Below are 17736 nucleotides of genomic sequence, written 5' to 3' on the forward strand. Positions count from 1 at the left end.
TCAACAAGACATTCAAAAGAAGTGAGTGAAGCACAGGGAATCACTGGTTTGTTGGTTCATTTTGCCTGTAAGGTGTCGCTGAGATTCTCGAAGACCATGGAGCCGTCCAGGTTTTTACAATGAATTCTTCAGTGGCACTCACCAGAAAGCCCCATTAGCATTCATTTCTAGGATGAACTTATAAGTGCATATTAGTTCAGGTTAGTAACCAGATTTGTCAGCCTCTGTGACTACATGGATGCTGTCGTTGATAATGTTTTCATCACAAATGTTGGCTGGCACCGTGCGTAGGCAGAGTGCAAACAGCTCTCATAACTTCACGGACGAAACGCATCGCTGTCTGTAAGTTAAGCAATACAAATATTATTTCTTAGTGTATTGGTGCTTAGATGCTGCTTTTAATAGGCAATTTAGGCATGGCTGTAATATTTATTACTGTTTATACTCAAGTATAAGGTGACCCGAATATCAGCCTAGGCACCTAATTTTACCATAAAAATGACATTAAAAATGTGCTGAAAAACTCGGCTTATACACGAGTATTTATGGTAGATGCAAAGATGGCGGGTGGAGAGCAATAAGAGGTACATTTGTTAAATGAAATGAATTGAGAAGTAGGTTTGCGAATATTACCTCGTATTGCTCAGCATTCCTTTTAAGAAATCGACTTGCTAGAAATCTACCGCAGTGCCTAGTGTTGCCTGTGTGATCTGGAGTGGAAGAATGTTGAAATCCAGGGCCCTTCAGGAATACAGACTCACTGCCATCGCGTTGATGCGGACTCATCGTGACCCTTTAGGACAGGGACGAACTGTGCTTGGAGCCTCTTAAGACTGACTCCTTACGGGAGTAGAAAGCCCAATCTTTCACCTAAGGAATGGCTGGTGCTTTTGAACTGCCGACCTTATGAGCAGTCCAGCATGTAACCACTCCCCCACCATGGCGCTGTGCACAAAGTTTGGCCATGTCATTAGGCTCGTTCATCCTTTGAACATTAAAACAAGTCCACAGGAGCCAAAATTGAACCCTGAGTGTGTCCTGCTGGGATTTAGAGACCATCCGCAGAGTCCATTCGATGCTTTGAACTCCAAGGACCGAAGCCGATGCAAGTGGTGGGAAGGTACGGGGCCATCCTGCATGAAGAAAGTGAAGGGTCCTTAGGACGACAGGGGATAGCTCACTCACCTGCTCCCACAGAGTCCATTCTGATTCATGGCCACGGTGTTTCTGAGACTGCATATCTTTATGGGGACAGACAGCCTCGACTTTCTTCCCCAGTGCAGCCTGTGGATTTAAGTAACAAGCCTTATGGTTAGCAGATCAGCGGTTAGCCCACGGTGCCACCTGTGGGTTTTATGTGGTTTAGAGTCAGGAGAACTATGCACCACAGTGACGTGCCGTCATCCACCTTATTCAACTCAACCTGTGCGCTGAACAAATAACCTGAGATGCTGGACCGTGGGAAGAAAAACAGCGTCAGGACTGAACCAAGACCCCAAGTGCCCTGTAATGTGCAGATGGCATGACCTTGGTTAGCAATGTAGCTAAATTTGACATAGGAATTAGAGTTGTTATTTCTCCTGGGGTCGTTCTGTCTGCAAGACATATTTATTACAATCTAGAACTTTCCTGATGAAAATGTATATCTGTCCATTTTTTTATGAGCTAGGAGAGCTGTTGGGTCTCAGTTTGGGACGTTAGACCCTCCTAGGGAGACATGGGCCTGTTAGTGGTTATGTGTTGGACTGCAATCGCCTGGTCAGATCGAAACCACCAGCAACTCTGAGGGTGAAAGACTGGATTTTCTAGTCCCGGAAACTGTGACAGTGTCTGAAAGCCACAGGGGGTCGCTATGAGTCAGCACTGACTCCAAGGCAGGGAGGTTCCTTTGGTTTTTATGGCAGTGAGTATGGATTGGGGGCAGTGTTCAGACACACATGAAGTATTTATGCTGTCTCAGTGGCTGTGGACCCTGCCTGGGGATAGCAACGGCTCCAACATATGTCACTGGACCCCTGTGGAGAAACAGTGAACTTGGTTAACTTAAGTATGTCCTTTTTACACCTGGGAAATAAAAGAAATCCGTTCACCTGGGTCCAAGGTTGCACCTGGGAAGTAGAGAAACGTGACCTTGAGAGCCCGAAGTTTGCAAAACAAAACTAGAGTGGAAGAAGTAGCGAGAGTTTGGGAAGAAACGAGGAAGGAAAGTGCGCATTTGGCTTGCAATGGTCTCTGACAATTTCTCATCATTTTTTAATGTTTAGTTTTGAAATGATCACTGACAGTTGCAAACACAGTACGGAAGACCTGTGTACACGTTGCCCAGTTACACCCAGTGACTATACGTCTCATGACTACACGCTGTACTCCCTCACTGCCATCGAGTAGGTGCCGACTCTAGGACACCCTATAGGACAGGATAGAGCTTCCCCTATGAGTTTCCAAGATTGTAACTGTTAACGGGAGGAGAAAGCCACATCTTTCTTTCAAGGGCAACGGTGGGTGGTTTTCAAACTGCTGAACTCTGCTGATCACAGCCCAGTGCGAAACCACCGTGCCACTGGTACAGTGTGCGTGTGTTCTGTGTCCTTTTGTCACTGGGCTAGTTAATCATTACAAAGGTCTTCCTCTACCACTGATGGCAGTACCCCCGCCCCCCGCCATCTCTCTGCCCTGCCATGCCTAACTCCTGGTAACCGCTAATCTATTCTTCGTCTCTGTAATTCACCTCCTGAGAAGGCTGTGTGTAGGAGTTTCCTAGATTAGCGCTTGCAAAAGAATATCACGTAGAGGGCTCCAAGCAAATGCATTCTCTGCCAGCGCTGGAGGCTGTCAGTGCACATGGAGTGTGCTCGGTGTGAATCCCTCTGAGGGCTCTGTGGGGGAACCGTTCTCAACTTCTCCCCTTGCTCTGGTAACTCCTGGTTCCTTGCTGTCGTGTGACTTGCAGCCGAGTGTGCCTCCACTAACCCATGGCTGCTATGCCTCTTGTCTACTTTTGATGGACATGCCATGACGGCTTATAGGGAGAAGGAACTACCCTACTCCAGTGTCCCCTCCGGTTTCTCTGACGTCTTCAAAGACTCGACAGTTGACCCTCCATTTACGTGGGTTCTGTATCATTGGTTTCAACCAATCCCGGACCAAAAATATTCCAGCTGGAAACAATGTTTTTGGAGTGGTCCAGTGATCCCTTAAAGACTAAGATCATTCTTAAAGTGCTATTTACATGGCCTTTGCTTTGTATTTAGATAGTTTAAGAAATTTAGAGATCATTCAAAGTATGGGGAGGATATGCATAGGTTATATGCAAATATGGAATTTTATACAAAAACTATGTGGATTTTGGTACATAGGGGAGCCTTAAAGCAAACTCCAGAGAATACTGAGGCACGATTATTTGTCCAAACAAGGCCATGTACCCATGAAAGAGAGTTATTCCAAATAAAACACGTGCAAGTCGGTCTCGATACATTCAGACGATTGCTGTTGGGAATTCCTTTGTCTTAGTCTCAAGAATTCCTGTTGGGGTATCTTCCAAAGATGGATCCTTCTGGGCCACGGATAAAAAAGGCAGGACTAATAACAAATGTTTGACACAACTGTGTGAAATCAGGCGGGACTAATAACAAATGTTTGACATAACTCATGGGACTCCCTTGCGACATCAGCAGACTTCTGCAACACTAGTATATGAGATTGCAGCCCACCCAGAACAACAGTTCTCAGATAGATCGAGCTTTCTGTTTGTTTGTTTTTCAGCATTTTTATTGGAACACAATTTGCACATTGTAGAACTGAATATTTCAATTGTTCAGTCGTATCAAGGGAAAGGGTACAATCAACACCACTTCTGTCTTAGAGCATCCCTCCTGCCCCTCCCCCCCACTGCCATGGTTAAATCACCTTTACAAAGGTTATACCATCATGGATCAAGCTCTTTAAGGGTGGTCAAAAGCGACTTTAAAAATGAGCCAACAAGAGTGAAGACTGTCACGGAAGCCCAGAAACTGGTGGAAGAAGATGATAAATTTATCATTGATGAGCTAAAGCTACTAAAGTAAGGATCTCACGTGGTGCACACTTTGAAATTTTAAGTGAGCATCTTGGCCACCGCAAGCTCTTGACTTGATTGGTACGTGCATGTTAGCGAGTTCCCAGAGCTCATCTTTCCATCAGTCTTTCATGCATGACCAAAGATAATGAAGATGATTTTACGGAACAAATTATAAACAGGACTGAGTTTGGGATCTACCAACGTGGCCTCTCGAGCAGGGTCCAATCAAACCAGTGGCTTCCAAGGGGACCTGTGGGGCCAGTAAAATGCAAGGCAGAGAGGGCAGCTCAGACTGTTTCTCTTGGATTCCAGCGAGGGAATCTTGATGGCTTTTCTTGAAGAGCGCTGGGTGAACATTAAGAAGTTTTCTGAACGTTGACAACTACACTGAAGAATTCAGGCTAGGAAAGTTACCCCAAGAAATCTCTTCTGTCAGAAGCATACCAGCCTGTGTGATCACATGGTATCGAAGGGATCAGGTATCATCAGAAAAAAAATCATTTCATTGTGAATAAGGGGGAGTGTGGAGTGGAGACTCAAAGCTCATCTGTAGGCAATTGGTCATCCCCTTACAGAAGGGTCTCAGGGAATAGATGAGCCAGTCATGGTGCAATGTAACTCTAGCACTGATGAAACAACTTTCCTCTAGTTCCTAAATGCTTCTGCCACACACACACACACCCCATACACTATCATGATCCCAATTCTACCTCACAAATCTGGCTAGACCAGAGGATGTACACTGGTACAGATAGGAACTGGAAACACAGGGAATACAGGGGTGAATGACCCCTTCAGGGCCAGTGGTGAGAGTGGCGATACTGGAGGTTGGAGGGAGGGTGGAGTGGAAAGGGGGAACCGATTACAAGGATCTACATATAACCTCCTCCCTGGGGGACAGACAATAGAAAAGTGAGTGACGGGAGACATCAGATATGATATGTAAGATATGGCAAAATAATTTTATAAATTATCAAAGGTTCATGATGGAGGGGTGTGGGAAGGGAAGGGGAAAATGATGAGCTGATGTCAGGGGCTTAGGTGGAGAGCAAACGTTTTGAGACTGATGAGTGCAATGAATGTACAAATGTGCTTTACACAATTGATGTATGTATGGATTGTGATAAGAGTTGTAGGAGCCCCTAATAAAATGCTTAAACAAAAAGAAGAAGAAATCTCTTCCATCATGCCAATGCACTTGCTCATTCTTTGAGGGTAGGAAGGATTGTCTTATGAGATTGTTGTTGGGTTTTTTTTTTTGAAACCTTTCCTAATCCATCTTACAGTTCTAACCTTGCCCTTCCACACTTTACTTTTGTTGCCCACATTACAAGAACATTGACAAAGAACACAATTAGAGTCCGTCCAGGGTGCCCACACTGCTGTGTTGAACTGGTTTAACTCGAAGAGCAGAGAATTCCCCTGGGAAGGGCAAGAGGTGAAAGCACTGCCTTCAGATGTATATCCGTCAATTGGGATCTGTCTGTTGAGGAATGATAGCTTCACAATGTTTATTTTCTTTCTGAAGGTTCCTACGACTTTCTAGTAGTAAGTTTTGACTTACCTTAGTTTCTATTTGTTTGGAGATAGGTTCTTGTTTTCAGCATATAACTCCTGCACATGCTATGTTAGATTTGCATTTGTTCCATTTTTTAGCAAATGCCAATTGCATTACATTATTAATTTTAGTGTACACCGGTTCATTGCCAGTATATAGAAATAAAATTGATTTTTTATGTTATCTCATGTACGGTGACCATCATGAACTTGCTTATTATTTCCAGAAAGTTTTTTAATAGATTATTTGGACTTTTCTATGTAGAGTATATTGTCTTCTTCAAGTAGGAAAAGTTCCATTTCTTCTTTACAAATCAATATGTCTCCTGTTAATATTCCTTGTTGTGTCATCTAGAATTTCCAGTTCCATGGTGGCATAGTGGTTATACGTTGCTAACTGCAACGTCAACAGTTTGAAACCACCAGCAGGTCTAAGGAAGAAAGACTTGGCTTTCTATTCCTGTAAAGAATTACGGTAGTCTCAGAAAGCCGCAAGAACACATCCACCGTGTTCTGTAGGGACATTAGGAGTCGGCATCGACTCGATGACGGTGAGTGTTGTGTGTTTAATAACAGTGGCGAGAGCAGCAAGGTGCGGTTTCTTCCAGGTCTTCGGTGAAACTACCCAGCCTCCTTTATTATATAAGATGTTTGCGATATGTTTTTTTCCATATGGTTTCTATCAAGTTGAGAAAGTCCCTCTCTATCCCTTCTGAGAATTTGTGTCTTGAAAGGGTGCTGATTTCTGTTGAATATGTTTAGTGATGGATAAGTTGTTGGAGTTTTCTTCCTTGGTCACTAAGTTGGGTTACATGAATTGATTTTGAATATTGAGGCTGATATGCATCATACTAATAAACCCCAAATGAATGTGGTGCACACTGTGTTGTTTACTGTATTTGATAACATTTTGTGTAGGAATGTTGCCTCTGTTTTCATGTGGGCTTGTTGTCTGCACTTTTTCCGTATGGTATTGTCATGGCCTCGTTTGATAACTTTTCTGTGCTCTATTGAATCAATATTTAAATAAAGTTTTCCTTTTGGCTGGTAGAGGTCTGCTTCTGGTAGTAGCAATAAACTATGTAACTGCCAAGAAGCATGAAAGTCCGTGTGAGACCTTGCTCCATGGAAGCGATGTTCAGGTGCGTTGGCAAGCATGTTGAAAAGGGTAAGCGTGCGATTTGTAAAGCCGCTTTGGTGGCACGGTGGGTACGAATTGGCCTGCGACTGCCAGCTCAGCAGATCAAAAAATCCTAGTAAATTAATTAAGCTTATCTTCAGTACAAAAGTATCTCAAGCCTGTTTCTTATTTATCATGGAAGCACATTTTATCTCAGAATTTGATTCCATAGATGCCTGCTTCATCTTGGAGCCCAGGATTGCTCAGGTCTGCAGTCATGACAGGCAGACTTGGTTTCCTGAAACGGAGGCCTCCTTTTACTATTCAGGACACATCACGGCTTGTGTTCACTGTAAGCCTCAGAGTATTTTGAGTTGTCAGGAGAGACCACACCCTGGAGAAGGACATCTTGGAGGGGCAGTGAAAAAGAGGGAGACCCTTGACAAACTAGGTTGCCACTGTGCTGTGGTGAATCTAAGACCAGTTGTGAGGATGGTGCAGGCCCAGGCGCTGTTTCCTTCTGTACACACAGGTCGCTGTGGGTCGGAGCTGACTTGACATCCAACAACAGTAAGCATATTCGGAGTGCTTGTGGTTTGCTTAAAATGAGTAAGAAATATCACTTAGAAGTAGATACACACAAGTATATATAATTCGGGTAGCTTCAAAACATTTGTGAAAAAATTCCATTATCCTTCAATCCTATTTTTCCATGAACTTTGGGAAGCCCCTTTATGTGTGTGTTTGTATGTGTATGTGTGTATCTCTTTTACACATCACTTGTTGCCTTAACAAAAAATCATGAGTGAAATCCACTTAAATGCCTGAAACTACGTGTCTTACTTTCCCCCGGTGACCAGAAATGTATTTCTTACACTCCTGGAGGCATGAAGTCTGAGCCAGGGTCTCGGCACATTGATGGTTTCTGTGGGCCTCTCTCCTAGAGACGGTCGGCTGTTCTCTGAGTTTCTCGGTTGTTTATAGAAGCACCTACGTCCATCTTCACAAGGCGTCTCACTTCACCTCACGTGCCCCTCCTTTTCCATGTCTCCACACAGAAGGAATGAAGAACAGGACACACCCTCCTGTAGTTTGACCTCCTTTGCCCCAGCTATTAACCAACCCCCCTCCCTGCTCTCTCTCTCCCCTCCCCGCCCAGTTTTCCCCAAGCAAGGTCACATTCACAGCTATAGGAATTAGGGACTGCTGGATATCTTTTGGGATTGGGGTAGGGTAAAATTTAGTCCATACCATCATGTGTTCTTGGTGCCTTTTCCATGTGAATTATAGATATGTGTATTATGTTGAAATATGAAGGGGCTTTAAAAGTTTTTGGGAAAAGGAAATTAAAAGATAATAGAGCCCCCTTATGCTTAGGAGCCCTGGCAGTGCTGTCCAGTAAACCTTGGGCTGCTAACCTGAAGGTCAGTGTTTCAAACCCACTAGCTGCTCTGCAGGAAAAGAATGAGGCAGTTTGCCCCAGTAAAGGGTCAGAGCCTTGAAAGCGCTTTGTAGGGATGCTGTGATTCAGAGTCTACTCAATGGCAGTAGGTTTTCAAACTTAATCTCTATATTACATAAAGACTTTTATTCTTGCATATGCTATTTCTTTACTTTTAATCAGACAGTATTATTCATGAAGCATCCATTTCAGTAGTTCAGTCATATTAATTAGAGCTGTGTAATCATCTCCACAGTCAACCTCAACAGGTACTTCCATCTAGTACTCACTGTCCTCAGTTCCCCACCCAAGAAAACCAACTTCCCCACCATCCCACTCATGGAAATGTCAGCGCAGCACTGTCTCTATAGGTCTGCCCGTCCTGAATTTCATACACAGAAAACCAGAAAGCTAAATACAGAACCACCAACCAACCAACCAACCCAACAAATGCTGCCTTCTGCATGCTATCTAGGACATTCGCATCCCTGCTCTGTGGTCAGAGGCTGGCTCACTGGGGCTTAGAACACATCTGGACCCTGCGGATAGATTTTGGACTCCACTGTCATCCATTGCCTTCCAAAGACTGGCTGTTTATAATTTAAGCCCTGACGCTATTCGCTCCTTGTGGTTTGGATTTTATCATTCATGATCCTTGGATCACACAGGCCAGTCGTGTGCTTTCTTCCCTGTGGGCCCAGTTGATGCTTCACTCAAAAAAACCCCAAATAAATCGACTAGCATGCCAGTTGACTTTCACCCCAAAATTAGGTGCTTAGTATGAGTATAGTACTTATAAAATTTAGTTACACACAAAAAATTGTTCAGAAACAAATGACATGAAAATATAATGGAACCCCCCTCCCCGCTCCACACACAAGTTGTCGTTGTAACCATTTTAGGTATACAATCAATGGCGTTAATTATGCTCACCATGTGGTGCTACCATCACTGATGAATTTCTAAAAGCCAGTAAGTGAAATTTCAAACTTAAGAGAAATTATGCCTATATCTTATTGACATATGTGACCGCTCTCTGAAATGACAATTTTTGAACATTGATGTTACCTTCCCACTCCTCTTTCTACAACTGCACAAAATAAATGTATGCATAACAACTTTGTCCAATGCTTCAAAGTGCAATACCCAGAAAAGGGCTAGTTTCTCTTGTTTCACCTTTGTCCTAATTTTGCAGGATTCAAGCCAAAACTCGCGAATTTAGAGAGCGGCAAGCTCGAGAGCGTGACTATGCCGAAATCCAGGATTTCCATCGGACCTTTGGCTGCGAAGATGGCTTGATGTTTGGGGGAATGTCTTCCTACGAAGGTTCCATGGCTCTCAACGCCAGACCCCAGAGCCCCAGAGAAGGGCATCTGATGGATGCTTTGTATGCTCAAGTGAAGAAGCCCCGGAATGCCAAAGGTTCACCTGCAGACAGGTAGGCTCCGGGAGCAATCAGTGTGTTTCTTTCACGTCAGCTTCTCTATAGTTTTTTTTTTGACAAGGAAGTAAGTAGATGGTTCATCAGCCCTCAAACCAGACTGTCTTTTATTAATGGCCTTTTAAAAAGCCTTTGTGTCTACAAGTATTGAGTGTATACAAATCGAAGCCTAATGGATGGAAGGGCAGAAGTTTTGATCGCGTTGCTAATGATGCCAACCTGTTTCATCTCGTTCTTAAAATGGTGTTATAGCTGAGAATGCAAATAAAAACCAAACTCGAATTTAGGCACTTCTCCTAAAGCGACATTTCTTCTTATTACTAGATGCCTAGAAGAGCCTTGAGTTATAATCAAATAGATGGGGAGTGACATGACTGTCCCAACTGTGATTTTGATGGGCACTGTGTGTGTGCACATGTGTGTGCTTTCTCCTACTGCCTCATTGTGTGCTGTGAAGGAATTAGCAGGCAGGACGTATAGTCTAGGTAGTCTTCAAGCAGCACATTAATGCTGAGGTCTAACCTGTGCATGTCGGTTTAGCACAAAGGAGTTGGCCGTACTGAAATTACTGTATGTGTTTGTCAGATTTCTGTGGCACCAATTTGAAAAGAGATCTCTAACTGTGCATATATTTCTGTAGTGAGATGTGATGGTCCCACATCGTGTCGAGTTTGACTCTTGCTCATTTTCCCTTCTTTCAAACCTCTGGAGCAATGTGAACACAGCACGGCTCCCGTCCCTTCTTCCTCTGGCGTCTTGGAGTACTTGTCATTCTGTAGGCGGAGCTGGCCTTTGAATATTAAAATCCAAGATTCCACTCAGAACCAATGGGTCCTGAGCTTTAGGGCGCCTCGTCATTCACCTGGAGGGTTTAGCAAAACGTTGATTGCTGGGCCTTCTTCCAGAATGTTTCCCTCAGGAGTTCTGGGGTGAAAGTTGAGCTTTTTGCCTTTCTCTCAAGATTCTGGATCTGCTGCTCCTGTCCTGATCCTGAGGATTAGAATTTGTGTCCCTGCCAGATGAGAAGGGCCCTGAAATGCTGTCACCTGTGGTATCCGTGTGCTGTTTGTCCAGTACCTTTGGAAAGCAGTTGGTATTTTCATTTCTCCCAGCTCTTTTAAATAGACCTCTTGCAAGCGCAGCAGGTTCCCCTCAGGCAAACCCAGAAGGAAGCGCTTTCGAAGAATAGCAAATGGAGGGCAGATGTGAAGGTAAAGCTCTTGTCTGGGTTTTCTTCGGCGCTCTCCTGGGTTTGCGTTTCAGGGTCTCCTGATGGTTTGGGGAGAAAGCTATTTGATGTTGACTGTAATGAGTACATTTAAGTTAGCAGAAGAGGCTCATGGTTTATTTAAACCCCCTTGGTATAGTCACCTAGAAGATTCACAGTGCTTATTAACTAGCAAAGGTGTGCCAGGATTCAAAGAATTATGTTTTTACCCATAACCGTGACCACCTTCATATCAGAAATCTCTCTTGTTTGGTTCCTGCTGTACTGTTGAAACAAGCAAGCAAGCAAACGAAAAAGCCAACCCCAAGCTCCGATTCTACTCATAGCAAACTCTGTAGGACTAAGTGGCACTGCCACCGGGTTCCCAAGGCTGTCCGTCTGTAAGGAAGTGATTGGCACACTTTCTTCAAGGGAGTGTCTGGTGGGTTGAACGGCAGACCTGTAGTTGGCAGCCAAGTCCTTTACCTTGGGTCAGTAGTCCTCTGTGCTGCCAATACCCTTTGCCAACGAGCCAGTGCCCCCAAGTGACCTTCTAGGGTAGAGTGGAGGGTTTCTTAGGGTTTCCAAGGTTGGGAATCTTCATGGAAGCGGGCTGCCATCTCTCTCTCTCTCTCTCTCTCTCTCTCTCTCTCTCTCTCTCTCTCTCTCTCTCTCTCTCTCTCTCACACACACACACACACACACACACACACACACACACACACACACACACCACTGACTTCATTTATAAGGCCAGTATTCGACACCTGGAGCCACCAGGGCGCCTTTGTACTTGCGTGGTCTCAAATAACACTACCTGGTTTTTGTTTAGGTTCCCATGTTCACTGCAGGGACCGCACAGAATCACCATGTTAAGGACTCTGGCATGTATGCAGGGGATTAACAGGTTGTAAGGCAAGTGCTCATCAGGACTGTGGCTGACAAGTGCCGTTCGACTGGAAGCTTCCACCTGCAGGCATTCAGCTCAAGCCCCCAAGAGTCAGCAAACCCAGCTCCCTGAATTAAGTGCCCAGAGGCACCCCACTCCAGGGAGCCTCAGCTAGAAGGCATTCATTCCACTCCACCTCTGTTGGCCACCAAATCCTAGCTCCCAGGGAAGTCCCCGAAGCACCTCTTAACCATTGAGCCTCCATCTAAGGCATTCGGCTCCCCATCCATGGCTCAGTAGGTCCAACTCCCTCAATGCAATGCCCACAAGCACTCCATTCGGCAAGCCAGCCTCCTGTCCCAAAGCACTCAGCCTTCCTTGCTTGGGGGGACTGGGAAGGCCACCAGTTTCACACTCTGACTTCTGGTTCTACTGCTGCTCCTCTGACGTCACTGCCGCCTTCCAGATGCAGGAAGGTCAGTGCACAGGGGTCTCTGGTCCGGAGGATGCATCCCGCTCCTGCCTCCTAGGGAGATCCTCCTCCTGCTTCTCCGAGGGCTAATTTTATATGCAGCAGAGTGGCATTCCAGTGCCTTCTGCTCTCAGTCACTTGCAGGTGGGTCCCCTCAGTATCGTCCCTCACCTTCACCTCGGGCGCATGCAGGGGACTGTTGTTTGGTGAGCGTTGGAGACTGTGGCTGGCAGCGCCGCATTGAATAATTCACCGCCACTGCAGTCCTGTTGAAAGCAGCTTGTAAAGATCAAACAGCCTGTGAAGGCCAGCAGTGTCCCGGCGACTGGCTGCTGGCTGGTTACGGAGAGACACTGGCAAAAGCAAATTAATGTATTATAATTCATCATTGAGAAACATATTCTTCATTTTCGGTATCTTTGATACCTAGTTTGGAAATCTAAATACAGTAGACATGCTTGTGTTGCCCGTTTGTGTAGGCACGAGGCCCTGTCTTACATCAGAGGCAGGACCTCCCTCAGCTCCAACAGGGCTGCTTATAACCCGCAGCTCCTATGCTCTCAGCCTTCCCAAGCCCAGTCCAGCCCATTCCCGCTGAGCTGAAGCTGGCTTCTGGAGACACCATGTGTGCGGAGCAGACAGATGCCCAATGGCTGTGTTCTTGGAGTTTTCCAGGCTGGGATCCTTAGGAAGCTGTCTCCAGAAGCTTCTCTATGTGGCTTAGAATCTTCTTCTACTCAGCAGCCAGCACTTAACCTGTTGTGCCACCTAGCGACACATCTGCCTGCCCTACCTGGGTCTAAAGCACTCCCAAGGGTTTCTGCACCTGTGCCAGAATGACTGGTTAGTGGCCCTCTGCTTCCGTGCTCCTGCATCCCAACCTGCATGCTCTGCTGGGCACCACACTGTCCTCAACAAACAGACAGACAGACAAAACCCAGTGAAACTAGGGCTCCTAACTCATTTCCTTCAAATTTCCGTAAAACAGACTGTCCCGAGGAGACTTCTGTCATGGGGAAAAATCACATCAAGAGCAAGCAACTCACAAGCAGGCCTCTGGATTCATTTCCATAGTGAGAGCTCCGTCACCTCACCCAAGCACCTTCCAGCACCGGGTGCAGTGCCCGTGGCTGTACACTTCCGTGGACGTGGGCGCCTAAGGTGGTTGGACGAGAGAATGTCTCAGAACCTTCCCCAACCAAGGGAGGCATCACTTCTTTTTTTTAATTTTTGGACTCTCAGCAATTTAAAGTTTGGATTTTTTGTTTGCTTGATTGTTTTAGTTATTATTTTGGTCAAGAATAAATCATCATTGAACAGTGACGAGGGTTACCACAAAAACAAACGTTTGGGAGGACTCTTCCCTGAGCTACCCACAAATGGATGTGAATCTGAATAGGAAACGTTGGTCTGACCTCCACTGACTTTTTCTGTCACAGAGAAAACTAGGAGGAGAGAGCTTCTCAAACATGAGAAGAGAGAACGAGAGTCTGCCTCTCTCTCTTTTGTTTTTTAAGGGAATATAATCTCTTGATACAGCACTATTGAATTAAATTGTTTTGATTATAATGTTACTTAAATATGTATAAAAATAAAATAGGACTGAACTCCGTCTGTGTATAGCCATTATGCAACTATAAAACCAAATCTCTTTACAAATTAAATACAAACAAAATGGCAAAACCATTACATTCAAATGAACAACATTAATTTAATGTGGCCAGTAATGTTTGTTTGTGTGTTTCCCCTTGAATGTAAACTCTGGCACAAATCATGAACATGGGTGTGTCTGTAATGTTGCTGGAGCATGAGTGTGGCTTTCCCTCCCCCACACGCCCAGCACAGGCGCGTTTCTCCATTGCTTGCTCTGTTAGAGGCTTATTGAACCTTTAGATGCCTGTGGCCAGTGGCATTTGGCCTGCCCAGCGTGCATATGGTAGTGGTGCAGTGCCTACCTGTTGGGTTGCAATCCAAAAAGTCAGCAGTTTGAAACTACCAGCAGCCCCTTGGGTATAAGGCTGAGTTTTCTACTCTCATCAATAGTTCCAGTCTCAGAAACTCACGGGGTAGCTCTAGTCTTCCCTGTAAGGCTTCTGTGAGCCAGCAACAACTCAGTGACAGTGGTTTTTCCTTTGGTACATATGCAACCAGTCCAACTGGCTTTTATCAGCATTGGCTTGAAAGTAGGTCGTGGTTCTTTCAAATGGAAGCTTTCATTCAGTCCTTGCAATAGCTCTCCTACCCGGCAACCCGATGAGTGTGCTTGGGTTATGTTTTCATATAACATGGCATGGAATATCTGTGTGTGTTAAAGCGGTCATTCCAGATAGGAACACACAGCTGGAAACTCCTGAGTTTGCTCGCTGTTGTGAAAAAACATATGAGCACTTCAAAAGGTTCATGGAGAAATGGAATTCAAAGATAATGGACTTTTTTCTCACACTTTTTGAAGCCTCCCTCTTAGATACATGAAAGACATGTCTACTCGTTAAGTAAACCTGACCAACCTTGGGGAGTAGTACCCAGTGACGTATTATGATGATGATGATGATGTTTCAGACACTTCTCATCAAGTACACCCCACCAACCTTGGGGAGCAGTACCCAGTGACACATTATGAATATTATTATGTTTCATAAACGTGTGAGCACTGTAGCTGTTCTGGAGTTTTCATTGCTCAGAAAGGAAGCCGTGTTCCAAAGTTTACTGCTTCATCATCTTGATTGCTCTTCTCGCCGGAAATGTGGCTCTTGGAGCACCTCAGGGAAATGCCAGGGGTGATTTACTCAATGCTGTAAATTTGACAGGAGCATGGACCACCTTTTCAATTTCCACCTATTATCTACGAAGAACCTTTCCTCAGATGCCATCATCCTATGGCTAGTGATATTTCCATTCCTGTTCCATTTGATTGGTAAATGAACTATTTTCAGATTGTTTGCCTTGGTCAATGGGAGACTGTTACAACGACCAATGCACACCCGTGGTAGCATTTTGATGTTATTGTCCCGGGTGGATGTGGAAGAGAAGTAGGGCGTACCCTTCTGCTTTCGATGAAAAACAAGACATAAACTCACAGATAATGTTGACATATTTATTTTTTTATTCTGCTTATAGCCAGGGCCCTCAAAGTACTTGAAACTTCTTATCTGTAAACCTACTCTATACTCCTGCCATCAAGGTAATCCCAACTATTGTGATCCTATCGGGAGAGCAGAATTGCCCCTGTCCAACGCCTGATGGATGGAGGCAAACACCGTTTGGAGTGTAATGGATGATGCGCTGGAAAGCCTGAAGGGAATCATCCCTTTCGATACAGGCTTCTCCATAGTGGAGAACTAGCTCCTGGTCAAATCATTTCCCAAGCATATTGTGGAAGACACATACTAGAATGTATGGATTGTGATGAGTTGTATGAGCCTCCAGTAAAATTAAAAATAAATAAGAGACATACTAGACAAAGTTCTCCAGAGTTGCTCCATTGGCTCTTCTGTCTTTCATGTGGTTAAGCCTTGATTTGCATAAAGGTTATCAACCAATTGCCCCAGAGTCGTCTTGTGTCCTTTAGGTCATGTCCTCCCCTGTGACCTCTATCTCCAACTGCAGTCCTGCTACTGTGCAAAGGATAGTTGAGTTTGATATGCAAGAGACAATGGACTACGGAACCAGGCTGCCGAGTTTGAGTTTGATTCTGGGTGCTTCCAACATCAGCCCTGGATCTTCTGTGCTTCGTTTTCCTCCTCTTTAAAACAGGGACGGTAATACTAGTCACCGCATCAGGTTTGTGAAGAACGAGATCTGTCAGCATAATGAAAGTCTTCAGCGCCATCCCTGGCCCGCAGTAAGCACTCTTGAAGTACTTGCTCTTGCTGTTGCTAGTTAGGAGATGGCTTTTTACTCTCAAGCAAGGATAGCAGGACCCAGGAATACAGAAAGAAGCAGAGAACTCAACCGAAGTGAATGAAGATGGCTTTTACTTCTAATATTTAATGTAGTCATAAAAGGACAGGGATACTATCTCCATGATTAATTACCATGTATACTCGAATATAAGCCGAGGTACCTAATTATTACCTGAGAAACCAGAAAAACTGATTGACTCGAGTATAAGCCTAGGGTAGAAAATGCAGAAGCCATTGGTGAGTTTCAATAATCAAAACAAATGTAAATAAAATTACTAAAAATTGAGACATCAGTGGGGTAATGTATTTAAATATTTATTTTAAATAAAAAACATAAATAAAAGGACAAGTCATTTAACATTAGTAAACCAGCATAGTAGGTGGAAAATAGGTTCAACAAAAACAATAAGGTATCAACAATGATACCTTAAGAGTACTATTCCCTGAGCTCAATCAGCAATCAAGCTGAAATGTAAAGAGTTAAAATCTTTCAAAACTGGATTCCTCATCATCATCCATATCCCAATGCAGAGCTTCAGCTGGTGTGAGGTCATCATAGACGCTGTCCTCACTGAGATCGCCGTCTTCACCATCACTGCTGTCATTTTCATACAAAGCGCAGTCTTCACTGCCATCCATAGCATTACTAATACTACATTTCTGGAAGGCACGTCGCACCATGTCTTCTGGAATGTCTTCCCATGCATCTCAAACCCACTTTGCTATTACTCTGTGTCAGGCTTCATGAGATTTCCTCTTTTTGTTAGCCGGGCTTGACCAGATGACATCCATTCATGCCACATCCTTCACACATGGTCTTTACAAGGCTTATTCAAAGATACATGTCATAAGGACGGCTCTGATTGGTTAGATGTAGTAAACAAACATTCAAAGCCCTGCAGTGTCAGAGGGAGGGGCTTTGAATGAACAGCGGAGAAATTGTAATCACCTGTGAGATAATGGGCGCTTGTCCCGATACGGGGGTGGGGGGGCAGCGAGATGTTACACCTCACTGGGGTACCACTGACCTGTGTATAAGCCGAACCCCAGTTTTTCAGCAAAAACTCGGCTTATACACGAGTATATACAGTAGTCTCCAAAACCACACTGCCATCGAGTGACCCAGCAGGAACGGACAGAATAAAACTGTTCCTGTGGGCTTCTGAGGTGGTAAATCTCGATGACACTAGAAAGCCTCATCTTTTCCTGCAGAATGACTGGTGGTTTCAAACTATTGACTTGGTGGTTAGCGGCGCATTATATCTGTAACCCACTGTATCGCCAGGGCTCCCATTGAATCGTATTCTCCATAAATCACATCATAGCATGACCAGTTTCTCTCAAAATCAGGACTGGCTGACTGAGCTCACCACGAGGCACTGAAGATCGCATCTATGTTGTAAATGCATCGGGGAACCACCTGGATTAAGAAGTGCTGGAAATCCACCCCCAAGGAACCAGCTTTCAGTCCAACGGTAGACTGGGCTATAAAGTGAATATTTTCCAGCAGGGGGATCCTCATACTCTCAGTACAGTAAACTCTAAGGAGCAGCATTTGCAAAAGAAACAGAACTCAGAAGGCAGCAGAAGGCAAGGAAGAAGAATACGTGGACATGGAGAACCCAGGGAGGACGTGGGAGGCGTGCTCTT

At 44.7% G+C, this 17736-nt stretch overlaps 1 protein-coding gene across 13 annotated transcripts in view; it reads left to right on the forward strand.

Annotated features, from left to right (window-relative positions):
- The window catches only part of PARD3 (par-3 family cell polarity regulator), a 746206-nt gene that overhangs the window by 542640 nt on the left and 185830 nt on the right, over nt 1-17736 (forward strand). For 12 of the 13 annotated variants that reach the window (XM_075550306.1, XM_075550307.1, XM_075550310.1 and 9 more), the window contains one exon: nt 9371-9613. The exons of the other annotated variant lie outside the window; for it this stretch is intronic. In XM_075550306.1, coding sequence (XP_075406421.1) covers nt 9371-9613 — 243 coding nt within the window. The remainder of the gene's footprint in view (nt 1-9370; nt 9614-17736) is intronic. 13 annotated transcript variants of the gene reach the window in all.

This window comes from Tenrec ecaudatus, chromosome 5 (assembly GCF_050624435.1).
Source record: "Tenrec ecaudatus isolate mTenEca1 chromosome 5, mTenEca1.hap1, whole genome shotgun sequence".
NCBI lineage: Eukaryota > Metazoa > Chordata > Mammalia > Afrosoricida > Tenrecidae > Tenrec > Tenrec ecaudatus.